The sequence below is a fragment of the Myxocyprinus asiaticus genome, chromosome 6 (assembly GCF_019703515.2).
Source record: "Myxocyprinus asiaticus isolate MX2 ecotype Aquarium Trade chromosome 6, UBuf_Myxa_2, whole genome shotgun sequence".
Lineage (NCBI taxonomy): Eukaryota > Metazoa > Chordata > Actinopteri > Cypriniformes > Catostomidae > Myxocyprinus > Myxocyprinus asiaticus.
Genome location: NC_059349.1, coordinates 45,737,686 through 45,752,013, shown reverse-complemented (window position 1 = coordinate 45,752,013; position 14,328 = coordinate 45,737,686). Strand labels below are relative to the sequence as shown.

The 14,328-nt window shown below is 36.0% G+C and overlaps 1 protein-coding gene across 1 annotated transcript in view; it reads left to right on the top strand.

Moving 5' to 3' along the window:
* Positions 1-632: 632 nt before the first annotated feature.
* Positions 633-14,328, top strand: part of LOC127442750 (C-C motif chemokine 4-like) — a gene marked incomplete at its 5' end in the record, with an annotated part of 37,256 nt that continues 23,560 nt past the window's right edge. Inside the window, one exon of the mRNA XM_051700922.1 lies at positions 633-757. Within this exon, the coding sequence (XP_051556882.1) occupies positions 633-757 (125 nt within the window). The remainder of the gene's footprint in view (positions 758-14,328) is intronic.

Here is a 14,328-nt window from a genome sequence, read left to right as displayed (position 1 = left end):
CTAAACAAAGAATTTGCAGAAACCCAAGCAATCACACATCAGATTAAGTGTAAAATGTGTTTGTTCTACACTTCAGATGCATTCATCCGTATGCCAATCCAAGCACTAGCTGTGCAGACCACAGAGTGTGACTGCAATTTCTCACTTACCCAAAATTTGCACATTATATTTGTGGGAGAGACACATCGGCCACATAAGTTATTTGTCTTCTGAACATGCAGATAAATAGTAATTCAATATACAGCTGAATTTAACAGGTTTTATTATTAAATAATGTATTTCTAATTTTTATTTTTATTTATGTATTATGTTTTCAGAGCATTTTTAGGCTGGGCATCTCAAAAATGAATTTTTATCAATATAGTCCTTGCTTAAAAAAAAAAAAATTCAAAGAACCCCACCCCACACTCATTTTTCCCCTTCACCATTCTAACACACAAATGCTTTTGCCCCGGGAGGTGGACTCAACGTCAAATAGCTGCACACTCAACCAATCACAAACAAGAGCACTGCGTCAACCTACATCTCCGTGTCCAATCATGTGTTTTATAGTCGACCATGTGACCCTAAGCCACCTCCCCCTGTGTGTAATTATTGAGAGCGCGAGTGGAACTACAGCGATTCAGCGGTGACCGGCGGACAAGCGCAGCTCAAACCAGTCAGAGGATTCGTGGAGATTTGTGAAGCGATACAAATGCACGTTAAAAGCGGACTGTGTTTCTTTACATCTCCTCGCAAGATTTAAATTAAGAAAAGGGTAAGTAGCCTTCACTTTGCTCTCACAATGCAAAGGTTGCAGGTATTAACCGGGTTAGGGCTGTAGGTGGCAGTTGCGCATGAAATAGCAACTGTTTTGCCACTAACTTGTATTCATAAAAGTGCTTTATCTGCAGGTTAATTTATCAATTTCAATTCATTCTGATGTTTTATGGACTTCTCTGTTAGAGGGAGCCTTTTTATGATCACAAGAGAAATCTCATTCAAGTTTTACATTTTAAAATTATGTTCTTTTTTCCCTCATTGTCGATAAAAAAAATTCAATAGTTTTTAATACAAACATGTACTCTCGCTCGAAAATACCGCGTTTGTAATAGGAAATGTATAGCTTATACAGCCTCCTTTAAATATAAATATAGACGCTAGCCTAGCGAGACGTAACGTGTCTTATGAAACAAGATGGTAGTTGACAACATGTTTATAAATTTTTTATTTTATTTATATTAAACATCATTACGATTTTAGGTTCAAATGTGCATGTATATGTAAGGGTTAGGGTTAAAAGAACTAGACAAAATTATGTTTTAGATTATTTATAGTATGTGATACTGCAAGACACTGCTGAAACTGTTTTTTTTAATTTGTTTAAAAAAATTTTTTTATGTGAACCACCCATATATAGTAATAAATAAATAAATAAATAAATAAAAAAAAAATATATATATATATATATATATATATATATATATATCTGAATATTATATATATCAGATAAGTAAAGTGCATTACATTAGTAAGCATTGATAAGACAATACAAAAAGTGGCTTTAGTGGCAATGTATTGAATATTTGCATATTATTGAACATAATCCAATCATTGGCCTTAGGGATGTAGATTCCAGGGGGGATGGGGGGAAGTAACCCCCCAATAATCAAAACAAGCAAGTACAAGCCCCCCCCCCCCCCCCCACCCACACACACACATTATTTATACCATGATCAATGGAAATATGTAAATGCTTCACGCTGCAACCCCCACCCCCCCCATGTTCAAGCCAAATCTACTCCCTTGATTGGCCTACAGTTCACAGCAATCCATTTTGCAATTTAATTCGTCAGTCTATCCGAGTTAGACTTATAACGGCTTTTCAAAGGATGTGCAATTTGGAGCATCTCACTTTGGTTGCGTCGCATCATAATCATACTGTTTTTAGGTTGAACGCAAGAACTTGTTCTTATCTTGGACTGTTTGTTGTCGGTAAGTGTGGTTTATTCTCTGTATAAGCTGTGCGTTACCTATATAGCTGTAGTTTCGCTTACTGCCCCCTAGAGAAAACAGGTGGTACTTCAAACTTGAACTGCTCCGACGGTAGGAATATTCCATATTACGGTCCAGGACATGATTATTTGCATACATTTTTAATATAATTAATCACACTAATTTAACACATTAAATCAACAGCCCTAACTTATATACAACGTACTGATCATTGCGCTTTAAGTAAAGCAAAGGATTGCTCCAATTCCTGTCACTGGATTTTACCTCCGCGTTTGATCGCTTTCTGATGCCGGTGTTGTGCCGAAATCTGACTCCCCACTAGCAGATTGGTCCTTATACCTAATGCCCACCTTTACACCCACCCCTAACCATAGTAGGGAGTCATTGGTCCCTATACCTAAAGGCCACCCCTACACATACCTCTAAACATAACTAAACTAGGGAGTCAGAAATCAGCATGACACCGGTGTGATCACAGACTGTGCTGTGAGTCATATCATCACCCAGACCCTTATAATCACTGCTGAATCATTAGACTTAATCAGTAAACTGATATGTGTGGGCTGAAGATAAAACTGGTTTAGTGACAAGTTAAATGCGCTTTATACTCTTAATCTGGGCTTCAGTTTCATTGTTCTCTTAACTGGTGTCATAACTTGGTTTACAGTGTGTTTTTTTTTTTTTTTTGCTATTGTACATTTTAATAATTCCAGCAGTCGGGATGCTTTGTGTCAACAAATCCCTGTTAAAAGTAAAGGAAGAAATTATGTTCACCACCACCACCACCACTAGTCTACCACCGCCCTCAGAGACACCTGAACACCAGACATAATGATCCACTGCAAGAACGCCCCCTCTTTACTCAAACATACACAGAAAGGGGCCAACCCAGTGCAGGCCTAAACAGACAGCAAGAGTCAGACAGGGTGTCCTTTCATGAAAGGAATGCACATTTGTGTATTCTGAATGGTTAACACACTGAAATGTCATATAAATAATATCAAATATGTCTGTTCTGCAGGGAAAGATATATTTACACAGTGGAGTCCAACCAAAAGTCTGAGACCTTATTGAAAATCTAGGGTTCTTTTACATTTAAACCTGGCAATAAACAGAGCTTTGGGATTTTTAAAAACAAAACAAAGCTATTATGTAAATTAAAGGAAAGACATTTTTGAGATTCTACATTATTTCTAGGTCACTAACCAGATGTAACAAAATTAGTGAGGCCAAAATTTCTATGGGTTTCTATGCATTTTATGCAAATGATATTGAAATCTGTATAATAAAATAAAAGGGCCAAGTAGCACATACGTAAAATCTTGGCTGTGTTTTCACATTTGTGTCTACTTTGTCATTAGCCCTTTTACCTATTAGTTTTTGTTCCTTATCAGCTTATCGGAGAATCCATGCCCTCACTGCAATACTAATGTTGATTTTTCAACTTTTGGATCAGGTTTTACACATCCAGGTGCAGTTATAACTTTGCACTGGGGACACACTATATACAAAGAAATTCTGAAATTCAGTTTAAAAAATGGATTACATTATAACTTTGCATATAACCTGTATAAATATTTTGTTAGGTAGCCCAAAAATTTACTTCATGTGGTAACATTTAAATTAACTGGCGTTATGTAAGTCAAAAATGTTATTTAATATGACAGAATCAACTTGACTACATTAGGATAGACAACATAATGAAATTCAATTGGGCTAAGATAAGGTAGATATAGCTCTATATTAACAACTGCACATCTTTACCTAACAGTGTGGCCTTTCACATATGGAATGCAATTTTATCTGTAAACTATAAAGAGGCCATGTAGAATATGTAGGCTTTTTAACTTTGAACAAAAATGCTATTTAAGGCATCTGTACAGACTGTGGTTTAGGTCTGAATTGGATTTCTTCTGAATATATTCAACGTGACTGACAAAAAATAGTGTACTTAATCTAAGCATTATGCAAATTACATGCTCACAAATGCTTCAGCTCACCTGCTTTCTGCACCTTACCTGAATCTAGCAGGGAGCAAATGGAAGAATAAATTATTTGTTATATTTATAAGTGGATACCGTAACTATGTATACTGTATATGTAATGTATATATTTATAGTGGTGGATACTGCATTTTACTGCATTGTGTTGACCTAGCTACATGTTTTAACGGGTTTTAAACTGGCTGCATATTTGTGGAATAGTAGGTTGCGAGGTGCAAAATGCTGTCTGACTCAAGACAGATATGATAAGAGTAGATCATATCATATCTATAATTTTTTGAGTATTTGCATATTTTAGTGTATAAAGCTAGATAAAAATGTATTTTATACAATACAATATCTCCTTACAGCAAACAAAGGACACAACAAAGGACATTATAACATGCTATAACTGCTCCACAGAGGATAATTTGATGGTAATATGAAGATTATTACTACTACTTATTATGAAATCAATAGCTCTTTTTAAAGACAGTCTTAACAGTCTCAATAAAACCCAATTGTGAACATGCTTCAGTTTTGCATTTTATTAATGTATTTTTTTTTTTACATTTATTACAGTTTTTTTCACCAGAAATTATATTATCATTTGAGTGTAAAGTTGAATTGAAAACATTTACCTAAATTTCAGTATTTCTTGGAATTTGGTATGTCCCCCATTTACTTTAATGAGAGCATGCACTCAAGCTTGAACTCGTAAATTTGTGCAACACCTGATGATCCATGTTATTCCAAAATGTTTTGAGAATGTCTCAAAGAACATCTTGTGTGCTTACGTGAAAGCAATAAAGTCTGACCTTTTGTACAAAGGTTTTAACATGGCCATTGTCACAAATTTGCTGACTTCCTTAGTGATAATTATAAAGATATAAATATTTTTGTTTAAACACTTTTTCTGAGTGTGTGTTAGCATGTGTGCTCACATACTGTATGTAGACTCCATCTAAATCTGTTGCTATTTCCAGGGCCGGGTATGTGGCATTCACACTGTAATCTTTTCTGGGGAGAGTACGTTGAGATGGATTATTGAATCCCCAACATGCTGTGTATATCATTACCGTAGAGAGATCAGCACAGTGAGGTTAATGAGCCAATCTGCATAAACTTTGTCCCCATCTGGAACGTTGGGTTGTATGAGGCAATGCTTTACCGGTGTCCCTGCATCTACATTACCAACAACCCTCAACATAGCAAATGATTTATGCTAACGATCTCTCTACTCATGACTGAAAACTTAAAACACAAGCTCAGACTCCCTGGAGCATGACTGCGGTTGGTAAAATTGCACTGAAACGGCATGGTTTCGACTGCAGTGACACATTTATCTACAGTTACAGTGTGGGATAATATATCAAATGTTAAATTTCCACTACCTACTGCTCAGTCATAGTGTGTGATTGCGCTCTGTTGTATTATTTTTCAAAAATGAGTTTGGCATTCAGCTGATGTTTAATTTTTTTTTTCTCTGTAAAACTTTATCCCAGCGTAATATGCAGAGACATCTATAAATAAGCCATTCATTGGTTGATTTCCTCAAAGTGTAAATACTGAGGCTCTGTGGCTCCATAAAAATATTGCTGTTTGTTTGAGTAGCCTGAAATGTCAACTGGCTCAACCAATGGTGTGAATTTGGGTGGGATTACCTGTTTGTCTAAACGATTGGAGATTGAAATTGGAATTTACGGGTTTGAATGGTTTGCATCCTAACCCAACCTGCAGCCTTTACCGAGCAGGCTTTGGAGGACATGCAAAGCGGGTGGGACTGGGTATGCTTAGTACCTTAGAATCAGACTAAATATAACAGTTAAACTTAATTTCACTCGATACTAATTTTCTATTATACATTTAAGAGATCAACTGTAGTTTGATCTAACTGACTTTCTGTGCGCCATCTAGTTGTATGTTGATGAAGACATGGTGGACCCAGTTTCTGATAGTGTAGTACAAATTTGAAAAGATTTTCAATGAAGAAGCTCCACTGATAATGCATTCAAATTAGCTCTAAAGATCCCAGAATCATCTCCATTACATTCACAATCTGTTTTAAAAACAATTACACCATTATTTTGATGAATTTATGAGGGTTTCTTAAGCCTGAGTGTTGACAGTTTTTCCCCTAAACCAGTGAAACCATGTGGAACCCTCTGGGTCAAATCACTGTTTAATCAAGGCACATTTTTGACATGAACTCGTCATTCTTATACCAAATATCTGAAACAGTCAATTAATTTTAAGTTAATTTTCCTTGGAAATCAATCAAAAGCCATTGTTAACACTGAAATCACTGTTGCAAACCTTTTCTGAAGTTGCTGACTTTTGAATGTGCCATGTGTTTATGGCTGAGGATAACCACAGACATCTTGCACAGAAGTTCCCTAAGAGAACACCTCTGATTGTGTCAGGAAATTAGGAAAAAATGTAAATGCTGCCATAGAAATGCAAAAACGAATGTCTAAAAAGGAAACGGCACTATTGCTTTTTATGTCTGTTTGCCTCTTTCTGTTTTGTTGGCTGTAATTGTTCCGGCAGACTGCAGTCAGTTTGAACCTTTAAAAGTGCAACCACACACTTAAAGAACGCTGTGTTCTACTGGCGTGTCTATGGGGCCAACAGAAAGCGTTGATTCCTCTTTTTTTTTTTTTTTCAACTCTCACTTCCAAAAGACAACCACCCAGCTATTCTAAACCATTAGAACATTACGCTTTTTCCCCTCTCATTAACCATAATGCTCTAAACCCCACTGGGCGCAGTGTGGGAGCCCACTGCTGCAGGATGCACAAGCAATGAGCCGTTCAATTCCCTTTATTTCTTTTGCCTCTTCTCTCTCTCGCATACTTTTTTTTACTCGTTACCCCTCTCTGTGTGAAAAATGAGTGTAAACTGTTTGAGGGTTTAATTCATTTTGATTATGTCAAGGAGAAAGGAAAAGAGGCTGTTTTGTTCATTTTATTTCTTTAGAGGAAACGACAGAGCTGCATATTTTTTATTAGAATGGTGTGGTGTGATGGTTTACTTAATGTATTTATTTATTTATTTATTTATTTACTTATTTTTAAAGTTTTATTTCTAACATAGTAATAACAAAATCATATTTTATGACACCGTCACATAAACAAAATCAGAAGTAGCCCTCTCAAATGCAAATCTCTAATGGTCATTTCATTTCTTTAGCAGTAGTACTATATATACAGTGCATATTGGAAATTGCATTGGAGTATTCATGTCTATTGCTTAACCATACAAGATTAGTGTATTGGTTCTGAATCATGGGCAAGACTGGGGTCTCAGTTTAGACTTTGGTTTTGGCATATGGAGATTTCTCTTTTTATGTTTACTGTATTTCCTCATTAAAGCATAGTCTTTTTATAGGCTTCTCAGTTTGTTTTCAGTAGAACCCACCAATTTGTCTTGTTTCAGCAGAAGCCAAACAGATGCCGAAAAACCTACATAATGACTCAAATTTTGGGGCTTTTAAAGAGAAATGTGGCTGAAAGTTTTCTAAGTTTTGGCAGTACATTTGTGAGGATGCTAAAATTTTGTAGGACACCATTTAATTAAGAATTCTGAGCATTACCGAGGAAGAACTAATGCTGGATTTTATCAAGGTTGTGAGGTTTGTGGCATTGAATCTTTAAATATGACGATAATTAAATGATTTTATTAAAGCATACTGTTGACGAAAATATGATGAGAAAAATTAAATTCTGAAAGATATTAATGCAAGATATAAACAGAAGAATAAGCATCCAGGGAAACATCTGTTTATCAAGAAGATATTAGATATGGATTAATCTAGTCCAATAATCCATTTGAGGTGGATGAGTTGAACACGCTGAACACTAGCAAAATGAACCGCTTTAAAATGGATTAATTATGCATTAGATTAATCACTATATCCACAACATATTACAAATTGCATCTGCACAGATGAACTTAACAGGTGAACTTTGATTGCTCTGAGTCATAATATGCATAATTTGCATTGCAAAGAAGCTGTTTCTATAAAAAATTATTGACAGTGTCTAAGGCATGAAGAATTCAGAATACATTAGGCTAACTTCTAAATAGTAGCTAGCTAATACTTCAGTTTATTCATTATATGTTATTATTTCAGCAGCTCAGGTTTTCAAGGACAGTTGTATGTTGTATGTATATTGTATGTGGTCTATATTTTATATGTTTGTTACTTGTTTGAATATTTCATTTAATTGTTCTGTTACACTTTGACATGCGTTAAAATATATAGACTTATTTTAAAGGACATTTTCGTCAAAAGAAAACTTCCCCTAAATTTCAAGTGAGAAAAAGCTAATTATTTCTCCCATTGCATGTCATTCAGAGTTTTCTAATTAGGAAGTTCTTGCCCAGAACAAGCTGCAAAAGCTGACCAGACTTTATGCCAATAGTCAAAAGTCTAGCTAGACAAGACTAGATTTCAACAGACAATATCAGTTTTTTAACTTTCAAACTCAGCTCACTTTCTAATGCTTTTTTTTTTTCCTGTTGTGAATGTAATACTAAAAGAAAACATTTATTTCGTCCATCATTGTTCATGAATATGGTCATAGTCTGTGTGTTGGTCCATCTCTGAAATTAGTCCAAAATATCAATGAACAAAAACAGGTAAATCTTGGACAATTTTAAATTGGATATTTAACTCTCAGTGGAAAGGAACCATTGTTCCAAATTTACATTGTTCTCAGAGAATACCCTCATTGCGACTGTTTGAGTTTGATGCAGTTAGGATTCGGGACTAAAAACGTTTCAAGGAACGAAAACAAAAAATGAAAACAAATTTATTTAGCAAAACGTAACCGAAAACCGGAAACAAAGTGATTTTCAATTGTTCCGGAGTGAAAACATTATTTTTAAATGCTGGTAACAGGTTATAACTGGTTAATTTTGTTCTGATCATTTTTTAATGAAACCAATGGCCAAAGGGTTTATCACAGTACATTTTTGGAACTACACCACTTCATGTTACCCGAAAGAAATTAAACGTGTGCTTTGATCCTGAAGGAAACTGCTGCATCACATATTTCTTTGGCTTATTTCCCATTGTGGATGTCGCATTCTGTGAATGAAGACCTTTTTAACAACTATGTATAAATACTACATACAGTATACATACGGCTAATCCAGATACAAGGAAAACATTTATTTCTCAGTTGTTTCCAAGTCTTCACTGAATTATTTTTAGATATGATGCATTAATACAGATTTAATGCTGCCAGGTTTTGACTGAGAAGCAGATCTGTAAATAAAATTATACTTCACTGTTAATTAACTGCTTGTTATGCCGATCAATCCACCACACTGGAAAAAAATTATTGCTTATTTCTGCTTATTTTGGTGAGACAACTGGCTTATTTTGGGCTTGTTTTTCCGGACCAGGTCTCTTGTTTCTCTTGCGAGATCTGGCTACACTGCAATTTGCATTTCACCCACCCATTAGAACAAAGTACTGTCATTTTAAAAAGAATGTTATTAACCGTTCTTTTATTTTGTTCTAACCAGTAACCTTTTGGAAAGGAGGCTGTGGAATTTCTGAACCGGAACGAAAAAATACAGTTTTTGCTCAGAACAAACCGAAAAGAAAAACATTTAGTGTATAGTGCCTGGTTAGGATTATCACTGTTTAGAGTCTGTTGGGCTCATATGGGCTTACTAGCTAGACCAGCCTGGACCAGCATGGAAGTTCATGCCAGACTCAGCTGGTCTTTACAGTAGGGATCACAGCTGGAAACACTTCCATTAGACCTATGCATTTCTTCATATGTTCATGTGGAGAAGGGATGAACAGGAAATGGCATGCATTCCTTTTGTCTGATTCAAAAATAAACTCCAGTGTGCACTTCCTGCAGAGGCGTTTGAGAAATGAGAAAAGAGGTATAGAGAGAAGAGAACAGAAGCAGAAGAAAGAAGAAAAATTGCGCAGTGTTGAACCCAAGAGGGCTATGTTACACTCAAGGGTCTCCGCTGTGAAATACCGAATTCTTGTGTGTTCATGTTGGCTTGTAAATCACATGCCATGTTTCCTCCTTTTGTAAGGAAGATTAAAGCTCTTTGTGTTGCCACATACATCCCCGCAGGCCTGAACTTCCTGTCAGCGAGACACACGATTGGTTGAGGATATGTGAGGTTGACTGCCATCATAAGAACCCCAGTTTACCTTCTGGAAAGTTCTTTTGAGGGTGTATGAGTTGTGTACAGGCATGAGATTTTGAGAATAAGAAGACTGAATATTGTTCTTGTTTTACAAACAAAAGTTTGTTTCATCGTGTTGAAATCTACCATTGACTAAAGTCTTCAGATCATATTTTCTGTACCAATAATGATTATTGATCATTTAATTAAACATTGTTGCCTACTAGTTTAGGCCTTGGGTCAGTTCACACAGGATGCGTTCTTGTGTTCTTTTCGCATAATTTTTTAATTGTTAGTGTATGTACTGTACACAAGCACCAAAGTGACATCTTTGGCCAATACAGTTTTTTTCAGAGTCTTGTACAAGGGCTGGGCAGTATGACCAAAATCTTATCTCACGATATGAACCATTTTATATCATGATAACTATATATCATAATATAGTAAATTTTTATAAAAAGATAAATTAAAATTGGTTTATATATTTAATTTATATATATTGTAATGCCTGTCTTTGTATAATCCAGTCAGTGAATTAAATTTATAAATTAAAATTACTTCCAATAATTTTCCCTTTGGACCTTGACAAACATAGTCAAAGTAAAAAAACAAAAAACTAAATTTGGTTTTAAATCAACCTTACCATATTGCTACATTTCACATTATGGCACATTTCAGTCTGATGTTGTTGACTTGTATATATAAACTTTCCTTAAAAAACTCAAAGCAATGCAACAAAGAAAATAATAGATAAGTTAAAAAAAAAAAACTCTCCTGTCTCTGAAGCACAAACGGGAAGCCTGCTGGACTCGAGCGCACTTATTTCTCCAACAGAATTCTGCGTACGTGTTACGTGTATAGAATGAGGTGCCCATTTTTTGCCATGTGGTGGCAATTTTGTGTAACTGTATAGAGACGATAATCCAAACTCTATACCTATATATCGACCACCCCTATGTTGCCCCATGAGCACTGTGTTTTTCAATTTTCAAACAATGAACCAATCAGAGGAATCTGGGGATGGGATAAGCATATTAAGTGTTTATATTAGCAGTGGTTTATGGGAGTTAAGATGCCAATACACCTGACTTTTGCAATTCCATTGTGCTCCATCTTGCTGTTTCCAACACTGAATGTGTCCTGTGTGAACGGGCCCTTTGTTTCTCAAGCTTTGGGACTCATATCACATGTGTCCCATATTTATTTGCAATTTTATTTGTCTTATATGGACTAAAATATGCTTTTGTTATTGTGAACACAGAAAGAGTGTAATTGTACATTACATTAAGCTTTTTCAGCCCATGCCAGGCTGTGCTGTAGCAGTCACATGGTTTTTCTGCAGTACTCTGTTATCTTAGGCCTCATCTTTTGTGGATGTGGCTCCGGTGCCCAACGGTCTGTCCCCGTCCTTTTGTTTGAGTCAGCCATGGCTGTGCACTTTCTCTTTTACAACTGTATTGTGTGGCGGATGCCATATGATTTTCTTTTTACTGTGTTGCAGCTGCTTGGGGGGTCCAAGTTCAAGTGTGTTGAATGATCATGCAAGTGTGTGTGTGTCTTTTAGAGCTGTGGTTCTCAATTGGTAGGTTGTGGTCCAAAAATGGTTTGCAAGTCTGTTCTGATATGGTAATATACAGAAGAAAAGAACCAAAATGCAAAAGCCGTGCAGAGTTAGAATAGCAAATTAAATATGTGCAAAATGAAAATGCTTCCCATTGTTGACATTAAAGGCTGTGGATCCAATAAAACTACGTTTTTGGTGCAAATTCATCTGCCACTTCACTTTTAAGCTTACAAAATTAGAAACCTAGTCTCATAGAATCACTGTACTATAACTACATTTTTGTAAAATGATTTTCGTGGTTTGTTGAACATCACTGCAGTTTCCTGGTGAAATGAACACTAGAGGCGCTACAACAACAACAGTGACTTTTATTTCCTTTCAAACAAATCACGAGTAAAAAGGCAGATTATCAGTTCATAAAATGTACTTTTTACCCTGTTATTCACACAATGCTATCTTATAACATCTAAACACTTACTATAGCACATGACGATATATTTTAGCTCAGCTGATAGAGCGTCGAACTAGCGATGCAAAGGACCGGGGAACGAGTCCTGAAGGGTATGTGTCCTGAGTGGACACTTGAGCCGAAATTGTCAAAGAAGCACCAAAAAATGACGTGGCTTCTTCAGCAATTGCATTTTTCATGTCACGTTTGTTTTTATGAAACTGCCGGTTAGGTTTAGGGTAGGGAGGTTGGTTTTCTTGATTTTAAACTTTGAAAATCTTATCTGTTTGAGGGAAAATGTAACTCTCTTTTAACACCACACAGTGGGCATTTCACCTTGGAACTGCCGCAGTACATGTAAGGAACCTCGTAATATCATTTTGCAAACATTTCCAAGTCACATATTTTTCATGAGATCAGGCTCCAAATTAGGCAGATGCCATTATGAACTGGTCGCGCAACATGCCCTCAACATGTTATTAAAAACCATGAACAAAACTACACAAGGTCATAAAACATACGACCCATAGTACATTAAATATGGGTTCACGTGCAGTGAGGATATGATGGACCACACAGAGTTTTGTCCAGTGCCAACAGAATGAAACCATAGATATTCAAGAGAAATTTAGAATCCAAAATTGTCCATTTTTCTTTTGAGCCCATGTCATTTTAATTATTTTGAATATTGTTGGGCCTGAGCAGTTGATGTTTATTTTAATTCATTTATATGAATACATTTCAATATATTTGTATATGTTTTGTTTACCCTGAAGCAAAGCCAGTTGAGAACCACTGCTTTAGAGGCTATGCAGGGCAGTTGAAGCTTAGAGTTTAGAGGACCATTTCAATGTGGGTTTCCCTTCTCTCTCTCTCTCTCTCTCTCTCTCTCTCTCCTGAATCTGCAGGGGTTTTGCTGAGTTGGCAAACATGTCTTGCAATGTAGGAACAGAAATAAACTGTCGGCCTTTTAGACAACCCCCACCCCTCTACCAATCACATGCATGTCCTCATTGGAACTCCAAGTTAGAGCTGTAAGGACAAAATACTTAAGTGATTAACTAGAAAAACAGTAAAATGGTGGACTTCTCAAAAGCTGACACACTGTAGACACTTTATGTAAATTATTGTTTGTGTTTTGGAACCAGACACTTCATATAAGGGATTTATTGCAGTTTGTGCGTTCCAAGGAAAATTCAAGACAGTTGGTGGCTGCGTTGCATATATGTGAGGAGTCCATACATCCTCACATAAGCCCTCACCTTGAACTTTTTTCAGTATGACTCTATGACGATTTTCCATGTGTAAGTGACGTCTGTGGAAAAGACTCTAATTAGCCATGAATAAAAATAAAATAAAAAAATAGAGAGGAGGGAAAGACTTTTTTTTCCTTTTCTTGACCAAAAAAATTATTGTGCTGAGGTAAAAACTGTTCTTTCAACAAACACTGAAAGATCACCACATCTGCAGGGCTTCGGTTTCGCTGCCTGACATCAGCTTTATTTTCTTTAATACACTCACACATACACACACACACACACACACACACATACTTGCATGTCCAATACCACAGATTTATGTCATTTTAATGTAGTTGCTGCTCTGTGAGAGAGGCAGGTTGAAATCTTTATGTCTACCTGCTGTGATCCATGGAGTAAACAGTCTCACTGTATTCTCGAATCCTGCCACACCTTCAGTCTGGGTGAAAGAAGGCTGTGGCATTCTGATGTATCTTAAGTGGTAGATTTTGGATGGAGCTATATGATTGGTAAGTTTTGCCATGTCAGTTTTTGAGCATTTGATTGTGAGGCTGTTTGATTGGTTGGTCATTTTTTAATGGAGCTGTTTGTTTGGTTGTTAGATTTAGGACACTGATGTTTGATTGGTTGCGTTTTAGAGTGGGTCTGTTTAAATGGATGGTTTAAGGGTGAGGCTGTTTGATTAGTTAATAGGTGTGTTCGACTTCACCTTGCTTTACCGATCGGCAAGATTTGCTGGTAAATTCAGATAGACAGAAGCTTGAATTTTACATATAATAACCAGAAACACTATTCATTTGAATAGATTACATGCTGCTTAATACAGTGTCTGTGTCACAGACTGTGTGGACAAGAAGAAAGTCCATTATAAGCCTATATTATTTTAAAACCAATAAAGTAGTCAGTATTTTT